The 15,114-nt window shown below is 54.3% G+C and overlaps 1 protein-coding gene across 1 annotated transcript in view; it reads left to right on the plus strand.

The window, feature by feature from the left end:
• The first annotated feature begins 8,063 nt into the window (after positions 1 to 8,063).
• Positions 8,064 to 15,114, plus strand: part of MXI1 (MAX interactor 1, dimerization protein) — a 42,659-nt gene continuing 35,608 nt past the window's right edge. The window contains exon 1 of the mRNA XM_068688500.1: positions 8,064 to 8,381. Within this exon, the coding sequence (XP_068544601.1) occupies positions 8,207 to 8,381 (175 nt within the window). The 5' untranslated portion in view covers positions 8,064 to 8,206. The remainder of the gene's footprint in view (positions 8,382 to 15,114) is intronic.

A 15,114-nucleotide genomic window follows, 5' to 3' on the forward strand; every position in this document is an offset into this window, starting at 1 on the left:
CAACCTCCTCATCAGGCACACTGCTGAGCCATCTCCTCTGGAGGTCCAAGCATTGCCTAAAATTAGGTGCTTAACAGACAGATTTTTCTCCAGAGGCTTGGCACGCTTGCAGATGCCAGGGAGAGCTGCAGAAGAGCAAGCTGCTGGTTCAGCCCCGCAGTGTGAGGCATCAGAAGCCACGTAATCCTTTGTAGGGGTTGCCATGTGTAGGGCTGAGCATTGTGTGACAGGGCCACTGCTGGAGACTCACCTCTTTTCCTCTGTCATTGTAACAGCTGAGCAACAGAGGCTCTGCAAACTTCAAAGTTTCACTAAACTCACGTAAACTTACTGAAATCTTATATAAAGACACAAATCGGCAGAAACCAGGCTGTAGCTCTGCTGTGCCAGGGGAGCTGTTACCATCATGAGGGCTTTCCACGGCACTTCAGGACCAGGCTCCCTGCCCTGAGGCCCCAGGACAGCCCCTGCATCCCTCCCTCATACCTCAGAGAGGCTCAAAGGACTGAAGTTTCCCAAATTGCATCTTCCCTGGGTGCCAAAAGTAATCTCCAGCGGGTGGGGTGAACACGCCACAGTGCCTGAAGTTAACTGCCTGTGTGCTTTCATCTCAGCCACCCCCAGCACCAATTCCTCTTCAGGTGGATGGACAAGAGGGAGAAGTTGGCCGTTTGGGAAGTAACCCTCTCCCCAAATACGAGCCACCAGCTTGTTCCAGCGCCTTTGAACATGCTCGCCTCTCTAGCAGGCAGCACCAGAGTGTTTTGGAGTTCAGCACTGACTGTTCCTGTCAGGCCAGACACCTCTAACACCAATGCCTGTAATTACATATGTTGTATGTGTTTGTGTGTGTATACGCATGCTAATTGTACCTGCATATGATTAATATATGCAGAGGTATTAAATTATTTGCCTTGCATGGTGCTAGGTGCATAGGCCGGGGAGGAGAGCGGTCCCTTAAACCCTGTCCCTGGCCTCACCTAGGTCTGAGGCCTTCGCCATTGCTGTTTTACTGAACGTGGAGGAAAAAAACATTAATTGGAGAAATCTGTATTTCACAAAATAATTGAACTGGCATTTCTGATGGTGATCAGGGTGCTGTGCTGCCTTGCTGTCTGCATGGATGGAGCTGAAGCCACCCTGAACAGACAGCGGCCTCCCCAGCGGCCTGGGCCCAGGGAGGGCGGTGAGGAGGCAGCAGCGGGGACAGAGCCTCCCACAGCGGTAGATAAGCAAGGTGGCTACATGCAGCGTTAAGACCACAAAATGATGCTGTGTTACTACAAACTTGTGATGTTGAGCACCTTTAACATCCTGCATCTCATTCCTAATGCCCCCATGGGCCACAGCAGCTGCACTGCCTGCCACAATTCCCCAGTGACCGAGGCACGCAAATGGCTTAATGTCTGGAAAACTTAAACTAAATGGGGCATACTCCCAACAGGAGAAGGAAGGCATAGGTGCCTTCAGGCTCCTGACACCTCCTTCCTCCCTGCTGCTTTCTTGCTGTGTTTTCAGTCTGTGTGAGCTGCCGTGCCGGTCTCGTTAACCCCGAGTGCTGTGGTTGGCACGGGGAACACCTCATGTGGGGAGTGAAAATGGGAGGGTGTGTTTGTGAGGGTGGAGGTGGATACACATGCATGCAAATACATCTGTGCGTGTGTGGAAGCTCCTCCAGCTCTCAGCAAAAACACCTTTGCATTTCCATTTCAATTTTCCAGCATTGCTATCTCCCTCAGCCATCTCTCCTGGGGAAAATAATGTTTGTGCGTGTGCTGTGTGTAAATTAAAAAAAAAAAAAAAAAAAGAAGAAAAAAAATAAAGTGAGTAGATGATTTCCCTGGTTACATGTATTTAATTTTTACACGTGTATATAACATTGCCCTGGGAGCTGCTGCTCACGTCTCACTCTGCAAGGCCATCTACACACCAGCCAAGGCAGCAGCTCTGCTGGGTGCCCCCGACGTGCCAATCATGCACCCAAAGCCAAGGCAACGCTGCTCTGTGGGTGCCCAAACCCTGCCAGCAAGCCGCTGCCAGGGCAGGACCTTGTTATCGTGTGGTTTGCTGTGCTGTACGTGCATATGGTGGTGTGCAAGGTGGCGATGAAGCAGGCAATTTCATCTCATCTGGCCTTGTAGCAGTGGGACGAGGATGCCAAGTGGTCCAGGGGTGGGAGCCTATTGATTCCCTGATGATTTTAGTGCTGGTGATTCTCTGAGAGTTTTAAAGTTCGCTGTGTTCTGGGTGTTTGCAGTCCTTTACAAGTGATGCTGACTAATAGCTTCATTTGTATAAATTTTTAAGGAGCATGAAAATCCACCCAACTCTCTGTGTTACTGTCTTTGTATCGATACTGGGTATCGCCCATTCCTGTATTTTTTTACAATACCCAGCTGCATTGTGCACAGCGTTGCCCTGAGCCAGGACAAGGAAGTTCACGGTTTGCTTCTTCAGCACTGGCATTACAAGGGCAGGCTAATTGCTACCTCTCTCACCCCCTGGCCTCACAGCAGCGGGGCAGATCTCTGCCTGGCCACAGCACAGCTGCCAGAGGAAGGGCAGGTCCAGCTCCTGGCACAGGAATGCCCCGCGACCATGCTAGAGGCCTCAGAGCATCACGGTGCAATGGAACCGAGACCAGAAGTTGAGGCTGGGGGTTGAAACTTTCCCGTTTTTGTTCCTTTTTTTGTCTGTTCTGAGCCCGGGTTCTGAGAAACACTGCGAGTTCACGTGGGCGATGGGGCAGCCCTCCTGGCTCCTGCGTCAAAGACCCTCTGGGCTTTTTGTCTCCTGTGGGGTGGTTCCCAAACAGAAACCAAGTTACCATTTCCTGTACGTGTACCCACACCCCTAAGGTTAAGAAATAGGAAAAAAAAAAAAAAAATCTTAAAATATCTTTCAGTTCTTTACACCTCAAAATCAGGAAAACATAAGACATCTCTCAAGCCCAAGAGAAGGGAATCGCTGAACTATACAAACCCATGGGCCTGAGCTGGCGCACACCAGCACAGCCCTGGTATCTTTGGGGGTGTTTCTGGGTTCACCCCAGCAGGGAAGCTGGTCTTGTATGTGGGCATCGCCTTTTATTTGGTGTTTTCCTTCTGTGTCCCAAAGGCCGAGACATCTCTTCACGTCCCGCCCATGTCTGGAGCCAGCGGCTGTACAGGAGACCAGAAGCAGATAGCAAAGTTTCCCTGCTCCGCTGCCTTTTCGTGCGAGCTGCGTTTATCTGCATTGTTTGACCAGCAATGGCAAATTACACCCTGCGCAGCGTGTCGTTAGGGAGAGGCAATTAAATACCAACCAAACGAGTATTGCAGCCAACGTGACCAGGGAGAAACAGCTGTAATCTGCATGGCAGCTGGGAAACACAGGGAAAATAGGAACCTTTTCACGCCAGCCTTGGCCCCAGGCTCGGCTGTGCCCAGGAGAGCATGGAGAGGATGCGAAAAGGGTTAAAAGGTTTAATAAACCATCTCACTGTTGTTTTTTTTCTTTGCAACAAGCCATTTTTCACTTCCACAGTGTGGGTGCAATGCTTAGCCATGAGGAAGGTGCGGTGCCCGTCCCCTGGTACGGAAGGTGGGAAGAGGAAGGAGAAGGGCAAGCAGCAGGGAAATACCGGAGAGGAAGAAAAGAGTTGAAGCTGCAGGAGCGCTGGCACAGGAACGACCGGGTGTCAGCTGGTTGTGACCATTGAGAGCCTGGGACATGCGGGAAGGGGGTTACATGGTGTGGCTGCCCAGGACAGCAGGAATTGGGCTGGGGGAGAAGCAGATCCCCTCCACCTCCACCCTCCCCGTACGACTCTACGCTCTCTGAGTAGCAGCAAGGCCAGGCTACGTGAATGTTATGATGCCGAGCAACTGAAGAGGAGCAGAACTGCATCCCTAAGCTGCTGCTGCACCCCCTGGGGCAGCCCCTGCCTGTCACCCCACACTCATGCCCCAGGGGACCCCGCCACCACGCTGCCTGTGTCCCCAAAAGCTGGGTGCCAGAGGCCAGCAGCCCGGCTGCTCCCTGCAGAGCCACCCAGACCTGTCGGGAGCATCTGGCAGCAAATCCACTCCCAAAAAATGTTGTCTTCTGCTGGTACATCACAATTTTAGACCATGTTTTTACCTTAAGTGTGGGAAAGCAAAAAATACTTATTCATTTCAGTACGACGTATCAAGTGCTAGGAAAGACCAAGAGTGCTGAGCAGCAAGGAGCTAGCAAGAGACAAGGAGAGCTTGTGCTGGCTTACAACCTGAGTGAGAAAGCTTATGGGCCAACACACGTTCCAGGAAAAGAAATAGGAATGGGGAGGGCAATTAGTAGGCTGGGTGCAAATAGAGAGGGATCACAGCTCCCACCTGTGTAAGGGGCAGGAGGCAAGAACCTGAGGCAGAGTTTGAGGCAGCTTTCAGAGGAGATCACGGATATGCTTTAGAGCCACTCAAGGACAAAGCTGGTGGAGAAGATCTGCCTGCACACCCTGGGGCTCCTGCCCAGCATGTCACACCGCAGGGACACCTGTTTGCATTACTTTGCCGCCTGCGAGCCACCCGCTGTCACGTCAGGAAGATGGGGGTGATTTTTCTCCATTCTCCAGAAAGCCTGGGAATGAGTCATGGTGGAGAATGAATTACCTGTCACGTCTTGAAAAGGAGCTTGCTCCCACAATGGCTTGAGGTCAGCGTGGTGGCGAGGGAGGAAAGCTGGCGGATCCAACTTGTTTAAGTTTGGGGAGCAGCTGGGGGAGTGAAACACTGGAGTTACAATGGCTTCGTGACAAAGGACTCCATCGGGTGGAGCTGCTCCCATGCATCCCCTCCCTTCGGCTCCAGCCACCTGCGCCCCAGCCTCTGGCGGTGCCCCTAAGCCACGTCCCATCCCGTTCCCATCTCACGCCTGCTGGGCACCAGGGCAAGCGGAGCAAGGGCAGGTGGCAGGCAAGGGTCTGCAGGACAGCCTGCAGCCGGTGCTGGTGACACTGCCCCTCACCATGGACTGGGCAGTGATGGGTGCTCAGGAGCAGATGTAATCACAAGTCGTTAAGGTGCTGCCTACAAAACTTCCTGGGTTGGTCAGCGAAGGTCTTCCCTAAAAACCCAAAACAAATTAAACAGGCAGCACGCAGGAAATGAAAACAGCAAGATTCCTCCCCCTCTGCTTTAACCTTCCAAACGAAGATTGGTGTCTGATTTGTGCTTTGAAAAAGTGGGGAAAAAGAGTCTGACTGGAAGACGGAGAAATCCTTTGTCTTTAAACATCTCCTCAAGCCTCTTCTTGCCTCGAGCCTTTCCCCCTTTCTCTGTGAACAAGGGAAATACTTGATCGGTAATGCTGGTTTCTTCCCCATAAATAAACCATCCAAGGAATGAGTGTTAAGGGGAAAGGAGGACTGTTGGGGAGTGCCTAAGAGCTGGAGGAGTCCCAAGCATCCTGAGAAGTGCTGGTGCTTTGGTGGACCACTGCACTGGCTCTGGGGCAGCTTTAAGATTTAAGGGCTGGGAAGCAGGAAAAAAAAATGAAATCCAGGATTTCACCAATCTCTGTGCATTGCTCCACACTGCCTGATTTCTGTACCCCGGTGAAATCACACCTGGGCACCCAGGTGAGGAGCCACCCTCCACCTGCACTCGCTTTTGGGCTTGGGGCCACCTGGGTGACCACAAGCAGTGATGCCAATAACCCTTCCCGTGCAAGGGCAGATTATTTTGCAAAACAGGTTGCAAATGAAAGAAAATGGATTTGAAAGCGAAAAGACTGGTATTAGTGGGAAATGAAGTGCTAAAAAAGAAAATGTTGGTCCTCACAGCCACAGTTCCTAGCAGTGATCCAGGCTTCCTGCTGCCCTGCCCTGGTGAAGGCGGTGGCGTGGGGAGCCCCCGGGTCCAGCCGTGAGATCGAGCCTTCAGCAGTCACTCCAGATCCATCAGAAATCTGCTTTGTCTCCAGCTGCTCTAGTCTGTGACCACACACACTGTGGCACCACCACCACCACCAAAAAAAAAGGGAAGAGATGCACTAGCCCTTCAAGACTTTTTTTTTTCCCCCTACTATCTTGGTACCGCTATCGAGCAGTGCGAAATGTCTGTCCTTGACAGATGGGCAGTGCAATTAGCACTTGGAAAACAGGTTCGTCCTTCCAAAAGGGCAGCAGCAGACTGCAGGTGAAATTTTGTAAAAGGATTATGATGGCGTTAGCCATAAAGGAGAGAGAACAGGTGGGTCCAGGAGCCTTTGCAGACCAAAACCCAGAGCTGTCCTGGCCCCGGACCCTTCCACTGCCTCTGCATCCTGTGCTGTCTGTCCGAGGGGTGATTTACAGCCTCCTCCACCTGGGGACAGCTCGGGCAAGGAGTCCTCACATGCTGCAGCCTTGCTCAGCAGGCACAGCCACCACAGGGACAGGAGGAAAGGAGCAAGGGTTTGCCGATGGCGTGGGCAGCTGGGCTGTGCCGGCACCTCGTCCCGGCTCACCCCGCTTCCCCCGAGCAGATCCGCGGGTGTGCAGCCAGCCTGACAGAGCAGCCCTGAGGAGAGAAGCCTCGGGGGGAGCTCAAAGGTTAAACAACGTAAACAAGAAGGCAAATGAAGAGAGCCCAGCCCAGCTGGCTGTATTTCGGCTAACGTGGATGGGGGTGCCGGACTGCGGTCTCTGGGTGTGTGGAGCCGGCGATATTGCAACACCTCCTCCCTCAGTGCTTTAGTTTTTGTCCCGTACCTCATGTTCACAGTGGGAGCAGAGAGTGGGGGCTACGCTGGCAGGGGAAATTTCCATGGAAATGCCCCTGCATGTAACCCAGCCCTTATCCCCTGGAAACCCCATTTCTCCTGGGTCCATTCCCTTGGAAACCTGGCACCCCAGCCTCTCCTCAGGCCCTCCCTGTGGCAGTGCTGCTGTCTCCCAACCCCACTCCCCAGGGAACGTCGCAGCAGCAGGCAGGACAGACCTGTATCCACGTGGGAGCTGTGCTTTGGGGCTGCTACAGGGGTGGGTAGCCGAGCACAAGGACAGCCAGGCCAATTTGGCATCCTGCTGCTGTTGGTGGCCAAGAATGGATGCCCAAAGAAAGCCACAGTGCCGTCACCTCAAGCAAGGACTGTGGTGGGTGCATGGCGCTGCTGGCACATGGTTGCATGCCCCATGAGGCACGTGTGACAGCCAAAATGCTGCAGCCGTGCTTCCCCAAAGCCATGGGGAGCCTGAGGGACATCACTGCACGCGCTGCTCTATGGGGTTAGCCCGCTCCCGGGGTGACTCAGGTCCCCGTGCCACCGCAGGTGCCAATTATCGCTCCCTGACGTGGCTGGATGTGGGGTCGGGAGGCAGCAGGGCCAAGCTCGCAGCTGGGGGTCCCCTCAAAACACGGCTCAGAAGCCTCAGCCGATGTGGTGTCAGCACCCCTCGAGGGGTGAAGCCAGGGCTGTGCTTGGGGACCCCCGGGTGGCCCTAAGAGCTTGGTGTGACAGCGACAGGCGGCCCTGAGGGGGCACAGAGCAGCGGGAAGACGTGTGGGGCGACATGGGGCGACACAGGGCAACGTGAGGCGACACGGGGCGGCATGAGGCGACAAGGGGCTACATGGGGCGACATGGGGTGACATGAGGCAACATGGGGTGACACGGGGCGACATGAGGCGACAAGGGGCTACATGGGGTGACATGGGGTGACATGGGGTGACATGGGGCAGCATGAGGCAACAAGGGGCGACATGAGGTGATGTGAGGCAACACGGGGCGGCATGAGGGGACAAGGGGCGACATGGGGCGACATGAGGCGACACGGTGCGACACGGGGCAGCATGAGGAGACACGGGGCGACAAGGGGCGACATGAGGCGACATGAGGCGACATGGGCGACATGAGGCGAAGTGAGGCGACACGGGGCGGCATGAGGAGACACGGGGCGACAAGGGGCGACATGAGGCGACATGGGACGACATGAAGCGACCCGGGGCGACCCGTGGCGGCAGCACACCTTCCCAGCCCGCCGCCTCAGCTCCCCGCAGGCGGGGCCGGGCCGGGCCGCCCCGTCGGGGAGCGGGGAAGGGGCGGGCCGGCGGCGGCGGCCCCGGGGCCCGAAGCAGCGCCACAGCGGCAGCGCTAGGACCGCGGCGGCGCCGGGCCCGGCCGCACAGGGCCCCACGGCCGCACACGCAGCGCCGCCGCCGCCGCCACCGTGCAGGGCCCGGGGCTTGGGAGCCGCCGGGGCATGGGGAAGCGCGGCCGGCCGCGGAGGGAGCCGCGGGGGGGAGCGGGGGCGGCCGGCGGGGCCCGCTGCCCCCTGGGGGAGCTGTGCAACGCGGGCATGGACACCTTCCTGCGCAACGTGCAGGTGCTGCTGGAGGCCGCCAGCTACCTGGAGCGGATCGAGAAGGAGAATAAAAGTGAGTGAGCGAGACGGGGAGGATGGGGGGGGGCATGAATGCACTGCTCGGGGCTGGGGGGGCAGCGCCGCGGGGCTGGCACCCCCCCGTCCCCGGTCCCCCTGCTGTGTGCCCGGTCCCCCTGCCGTGTGTCCCCGCTGCCCCACGGCCGGGGCCGGTGTCCCGCAGCCCCTGGGGGGGGGTCCTCGGGGAGGAAGGAGGCGGCGACGCGTCCCCGCTGCCCCCGCCGGGGCATGGGCACAGTCACGTAGGCAAGCGGCGGCGCTCGCCAGGTAGCCGCGGGGCAAGGCAGGGCAAGGCAGGGCAGGGCGAGCGGCCGGCCTGCCGCTGCTGGAGGGTGCGCGCACACTGCGCCATGCCCCAGCGCGGAGCGGGGAAGAGGGGCTACGAAGGGAGTGTGGGGGGGGAGGCGTGCTGCGAACAAAGGGGCCGCCGTGCCCCGGGGCGCTGCTCTGCGTTGCGTTGCGCTGCGTTGCTTTTTGCACTGCGCTGCTTTGCTTTGCTTTGCATTGCGCTGCGCGGTGTTGTTGCGCTGAGCGCCCTGCGCGGGGCTGAGCCGCGCTGCGCCCCCGCGGAGCTGCGCCGAGCCCGAGCGGGCAGCCCCCGGCCCCGCCCCCCGCGGGCGCATGGCTCGCACATGGAGGCAGCGCGGCGCGCTGATTGGCCGCCGCCTCCCGAGGGGCGGGGCCAGGCGCGACTCTCCGCCAATGCGCGGCGCCGGGGTCCCCCCCCGTGACGTCACGTGTTGCTGAGCGGGGCGCGGAGCGGGGGGGGGCGGCGGGGTGAGCCCGGGGCTGCCGGGTGCCCTTGTGTCCCCGCGCCCCCCCCCGCACCTCTCGCTTTTGGCTCATTTCGTCCTTTCTCCTCTTCTGTTTTCCTCATTTTCCCCTCTTATGTTGCTCTTCTCCCTTTTATTTTCCTCTCCTTTTTTTTTTTTTTTTTACTCTCTGCTTTTTTCCCCCCTTTTCCCTTTTTTCCCCTTTTCCCCCTTTTTTTCCCCTTTTTTCTCCTCCTCTTCCAGCTGCGTTTCCTTTTCCCCTTTTTTCTTTTTCCCAGCAGCAGCGCCCCGCCATCCCTCACCCCGTTTCCATCACAGCATCGCCCCCCCCACCCCGCTCCACTGCCCATAGGGCCCCGCATGGGGCACCCCCACTTTGCGGGGCCGCCACCCCCACTGCTGCTGGTGGTCTCCGGCCAGGCTGCTTTCCCCTTCCCCAAAACTTGGGTTTTCGCCTCTCATTTACAATTTGTCGTTTCATAATGAGCCTGCACAGCCGCGCAGCGGAGGAGCAGAGCAGCCCAGGGGCGGCCGCGCACAGGGAAAGGCTGGGAGCGAGCAGCACCGTGCGCTTCGTTGAAAAATGCGTCCTTTTTGTGTTTGGAACCAAAAAACGGGCTGATCGGCGTAACTTGCCAGCTGTGCTGCGTGAGCAGGACACGGGGATGCGGGATTTTTGTTGCGTTGTTTTGGAAAGAAAGCATTAACAGCCAAGTTGTTTTCACTGAGTCTTCCGCTGACGATAATCACGGTCCCAGCAATTAAACTCCTCACTTCTCTTAGGAGATTCTGCAACATCTTTCTTTTTTTTAATTTTTTTTTTTGTTGGCAATCGGGATGTTTTACGTTGAAAAGTCCCGTTTAGCCCAGGGCTGGGCTATCGAGCGTGCTGCTGGAGCCGTGGCCGCGGTGGAACAGGCAGCTTTGACGTGTTGCTCCCAAACAAAGAGAAACGCTGCTGGAATTGGAAAACAACCTCCGAGCACCACGGGCCCGGTTTGAACTGAGAACAGCTGCAGGGGCAGGAGGGTTACGTCCGAGGGTATCTACCTGGCCTGGCTGGGGAGAGATTTGCGTGCTCGGCTCGGGTTGTGTTGCAGCAGGAGGATACGCTGCCCTTTAGTCTGCCAGAGTGGGCAGGATCGCTCGGTGCACCCCTCGCTGGCTGCCAGCTGCTGATAATGGCTCCTCGCTTATCAGTGCCGTCTCCTACCTGGCAATTAGCAATAACAAAGGAGGCCGGCCCCAGAAGTTGGGTGACGGGAGCTGTGTCCCAGCTGGCGGCAGGCAGACTCAGCACCCTCCTGCTTCCTGCAGCCTGCCCTGGTCATTTGAGCGCGGTGCTCGGCAGGGCTCCAAGGAGCTATTTTGGGGTGACTCCCACCAGGAAGGCGGCTGAGTCACAGCCCTGCTGGGCTCGGTGCTGTGCACGTAGGGGAATGACGGTGCCCTGCCCCAAGGAAACACGGTCTGTTAAAAAAAAAAAAAAAAAAAAAAAACAGAGGTAGCAGGTGGATGTTTGGCTCCACCTGGCCAGGACAGGTGCTGAGGATGGGGAAGCAGCAGGGGTTGGGAGCAGAGCCCATGCGTTATCCTGATGGGGTGGCACTGCTCATCATGCAGATAGTGCGTCCTGAAGGGCTTTGGGAGCCAACGAGGGGTGTTTGAGGAAGGGCTGTTAATGGTGAGCCTGGAAAGGGGATCATAGTTCACACTGTTTCTAATAAGCCATGCTCAGTGCCTGCATCTGTTCTCCCAAGCCCTTGCTGGCCGTCCAGGTTGCTCACCTCAAAACACTGTCCCAAGCAGGGGTGGGTGCTGCCTGGTAGAGCAGCCCCATGAGAGCTGGAGGTGATCTGTCAAGACTTTATTTTTTTTAACCAGCTCCCCCTTAGATGCATTTGCAGCGTACCATCAGGTCTGGAGCAGTGGGACACTAATTCAGTGGTGCCCATTCAGCACGGTAAAACACTGCTTTAGTATTCATTCACTTTGTTAAAAACTAGAATGTGTGGGTCTGCAAAATAATCTGGAGTACGCTGCAGTGCCTGAGTAGGATGGAGTCCTGTTTTCAGACTGCTTGGGTAAAATGGGGTGTTTTTAGGTACTGAAATCACAGAGAAGTCTTTCCTCCAGTTTTCTCCGCTGGAAATGAGCGCTGCCTGCCTGGAGATGCAGCTCTCAAGGCGAGACCACAGGACGCAGCCCCAGCACACCTCGCTGACTGACACGGGCGGGTTTCCAAATGACCTGTTTCTAGGAATCGTAGCTCGGTATCAAAGGAATGGAAACATCACATGAAAAATGACTCTGGCTGTTTTCAGAAATGAAAGCTGTGCTGAGGGCAGCGCTGTTGGTGCATGGCTAACCTCTGCCAATGCCCCTTCACAACGGTGTGTGGCTGGAAGAGGGTAGCAGTTTGTAACAGAAGCTGAAGTTACTAAAGTTTGGAAGATGGCTTTAGAGAGAGGGACCTGAAGTACATTCAGCTGGGGTTGGCATGTGCCAGACATTGCCTGTGTGTTCGTGGACTCATGCTTATGTCAGTGGAAGGTTGCATAAACACACGTGATTAATTCTTTGGATGTGATGCTTTATCTGTAATAGACGTGGTACGTAATACACACTGATCTCACTACAGATACAGACACGCTGTCACATCCTCCTCTAAAAGCACGAAGGCAAGCAAACCTCCCTGACAGCGGTGTCTTTATTCACGTGTTTAGTAGAGGTGTGCACAGAGGACTCCAGCCCCTCACAAGAAGCTTGCTGGATCTTCTTTGTGGTCTGACTTTCAAGTGCCGCCTCTGTTCAGTGACCTTCTGACCAGGAATAACAACAGGTGACCCTAGATTTGTCCTTTGCTCTTGAATAATCCTGTCTCAAGGAGAGCAGAACTGAGCCTTGAGGGTGAGTCAACACTGTATTCATCATGTGGCTCCCTCCATTGTTTTTGGGGCAGTTTGGGGTCTTTTTCTGACAAGCCAAAGCAGAGATGTATCAGAAACCTGTAATTAGTAGAGGGCAGAAGGATACGAGACTGCCTTAAGTTTGTGTGCAGAGCTCCCATGAATCAATGAGAGCTGAACCCAGGCCTCAAGGTCGGTATAGGTGGTCCTGGATCTTACGTTGATGCAGTATTTGGAGCAGTACAGGGCTACTTCATTTCTATATTTTTCATCCAGCTCACAATAAGCCTCCTTCATTCCTCCTGGTTCGTGACCTGGCCACAGTGATTCATGAGTTAGCCACTTCCAGGTTGGGTTATTTTGACTCAGGCTGCTTGGACCTCGTCATAAAATGCAGAAGGAAGCCACAGCAGGAGAAATGATGGGGCAGAGGTGGAGCTGTGGGGCCGTGCCAGAAGCCCTACTGAGAACCGATCACGTCCCTTGTCAGCAGAGCATCCTCAGAGCTGGCAGAGAAGCGTCATTGTCTGGAGAACCCGACCTTACTATTAGTAACCTGAGGGACCCCATCCTGTATGTGCTGTATTTTTTATTTATGGGCGGCTCTCTTGCTTAATTTTGCGGCCGGGTTAGCCAAGTGACTTGACCCAAGTCACAGAACGAGGCACTGACTCACAAGGAACTGGGGCACGGCGCGGGTCTGAAAACAGCAACACATCTCTCAGAGGATTGGGAGCAAGCCAGCAGCCCGGAGAGGCAGTACACCTGTGGCTTTTTGCCTTATCGATCAGTAGGGCTTGCTCTTTGACTCAGTGTGTATAGCATGCGCTTCATTCCTGTCCAAACTCAGGGGTATCCAGGTGGTTTGGCTGCGAGCAGTTTCTGTCCTCACCGTTGGATGGGTTCCAGGCACCAGTGGGAGTGCTGCGAGGGATTATCTGATGCCTTGCAAAAGAACGAGGCTCCTCGATGAGAAATGAGGCCACATCCTGTAGACGCTGTAGGTCCCTTACCAAAGGTATTGCAGGCATCGGAAGGGAGATGGGTATGGGAACGGAGACGTGGTTATTAGTGTGTGCTGGTAGATGGGATGTTCAGGTGGGCAATAGATCTTCTTCTCCTGGGTAGAAAAACAGGGCAGTTTTATGGAGCTCTTCTCACCAAAAATTTGCTTGTTCCACACTCCAGTGAATCTTTTTACTGATTTGAGAGCTGCAGAAAATGGTTCCTCACGGGGATCTCTGTTCGTGCCTTAGTTGCAGGGGTGTTAGGTTGCAAGGCTTTGAAAGCAAGATTAAGGATTTGCAGAGTTTGTGCGAAGGTGGGCAAAGGAAACTCGTGCAACTTTTGCCATGTTCGTGTTCCTAGCTGATTTTGCAAAGCGTTGAGGATGGGAGGATTTAAGAAAAAAACAACCAAGGGATGGGAAACTAGGCAGTTTAACCAAAGGTATTGCCCTTGCTGAAAATAACACCCAGATTGCAAAGCCCTGTGTTATTTCTAAACCTTGTGCTCAAAGCAGAGGGTTGGGCATCTTGATTCATGAGCTGTATTCTTGTTCTACTTCTAGCTTAGGGTGTGCCTTCTTCATGTGCTGCTTACACCTCAGTTTCCCTTCCTGCAGAGTGGAAAGAAAAAAATAAACTGAAGTCATTGCCGTCTTGGGGAGCTTAAAACATTACTTTCTGGAAAGCTCCTAGAAGATTCCCCTGATAGAAGCAGCTAGTTTAACGCAAGTGGTGGTGGTGGTAAAAAACAGACCACATCTGTTTTACTTGATTAAAATAGCACAGCAGCATTTCAGATGTAAATATTAATTGATTTCTGCACTGCAGATTTCTTCTTGGATATTTAAATTGTTGCTAAGGAGGAGGGAAAGGCTATCAGGGAGATTAACAAATCCATTATTAAGGCTGGAAATGGAGGGCTGCCGAAGTGCCATTTAATAAAATGTAAAAAGCCCCTTTCTAAAGGGCGAAACAGCAGAACACACAATGAAAGTGAATCACAGCTGCCAGAAGGGATGCCAAGCAGCAAGCACTTATAATCAGAAAACTGTACTTACAGATCATTTGGAGCCACTAAATTAAATGATCTCATTCTCCCCTAAAATACTCTTCCCTTAGCCCCTCCCCAGCGTTGCCCGTGGATTGCTCAACCACATTTTAAATGTGACTTTGGGGGTTTTTTGGTCAGCAGTTGAATAGCACTAGGCGTCTTCGTGCCATTCACTTTCCACCCACTTTTGTTTCTGTCACATACAAATCTGGCATTTTACGGGCTGACCTGCCCACACTGGCACTTGGGATGACAACTGAAAGATTTTGCAGACCTACTGTGGCTCCGTGGTTGGCTTGCCTACCTCTGTAGGGCTTTGGGAAGATGTCCCGCAGTTTACTCTCAAATCTGTCTTTGTTCCACACAGATTTTTTTAATTGTACATTATTTACTTAAGAAACAAAGATGTGGAAGCTGAGCTGATGTGTAAATGGAAGAGCTGATCCTACATCACTGCACAAAGAACTGATCCTGCTCTTTACTCTGGTGCTGATTTATTTCACCACGTGCACCCATGTCCTCCTCCTCCTCCGTACTCCTCTATTTTGTGTCTTGAACCTTGGCTCCAGGAGGCTGATACTTAGACTCCTAAATTACCACTTCATATTACAGCCGTGGCTTTCCCTACTTAATCCCTAGAGCCACTACACGCATCGCCACGTGAAAAGGTAGTGGTGGTGGTTGCTGACAACAACTTGTCTTGCAGTGACTTTTGAGTCACGGTTTGCTGGTTTGCTTTTTTCTTTTTTTTCTTTTTTTTTTTTTGATGCTTAGTATTGCTAATCCTGAAAGGCAAACACTGCTGGTTTTGGAAGCAGGATGTACAGTCGGAACTCAGAAATGCTCTTGCGTTAACCCCGCTGTCGCAGAGCCGCGCGTGCACCTGCATCCTTTTCCCTTTGTGAGAAATCCAAGAGCACAGAAGTAGTCCCTGGGACTACTCAAATTTGAGTCTTAACATGTGCTGTTAATTATCTGTGCTATCAGT

Source organism: Anas acuta, chromosome 7 (assembly GCF_963932015.1).
Source record: "Anas acuta chromosome 7, bAnaAcu1.1, whole genome shotgun sequence".
In the NCBI taxonomy this organism is placed as follows: Eukaryota; Metazoa; Chordata; class Aves; order Anseriformes; family Anatidae; genus Anas; species Anas acuta.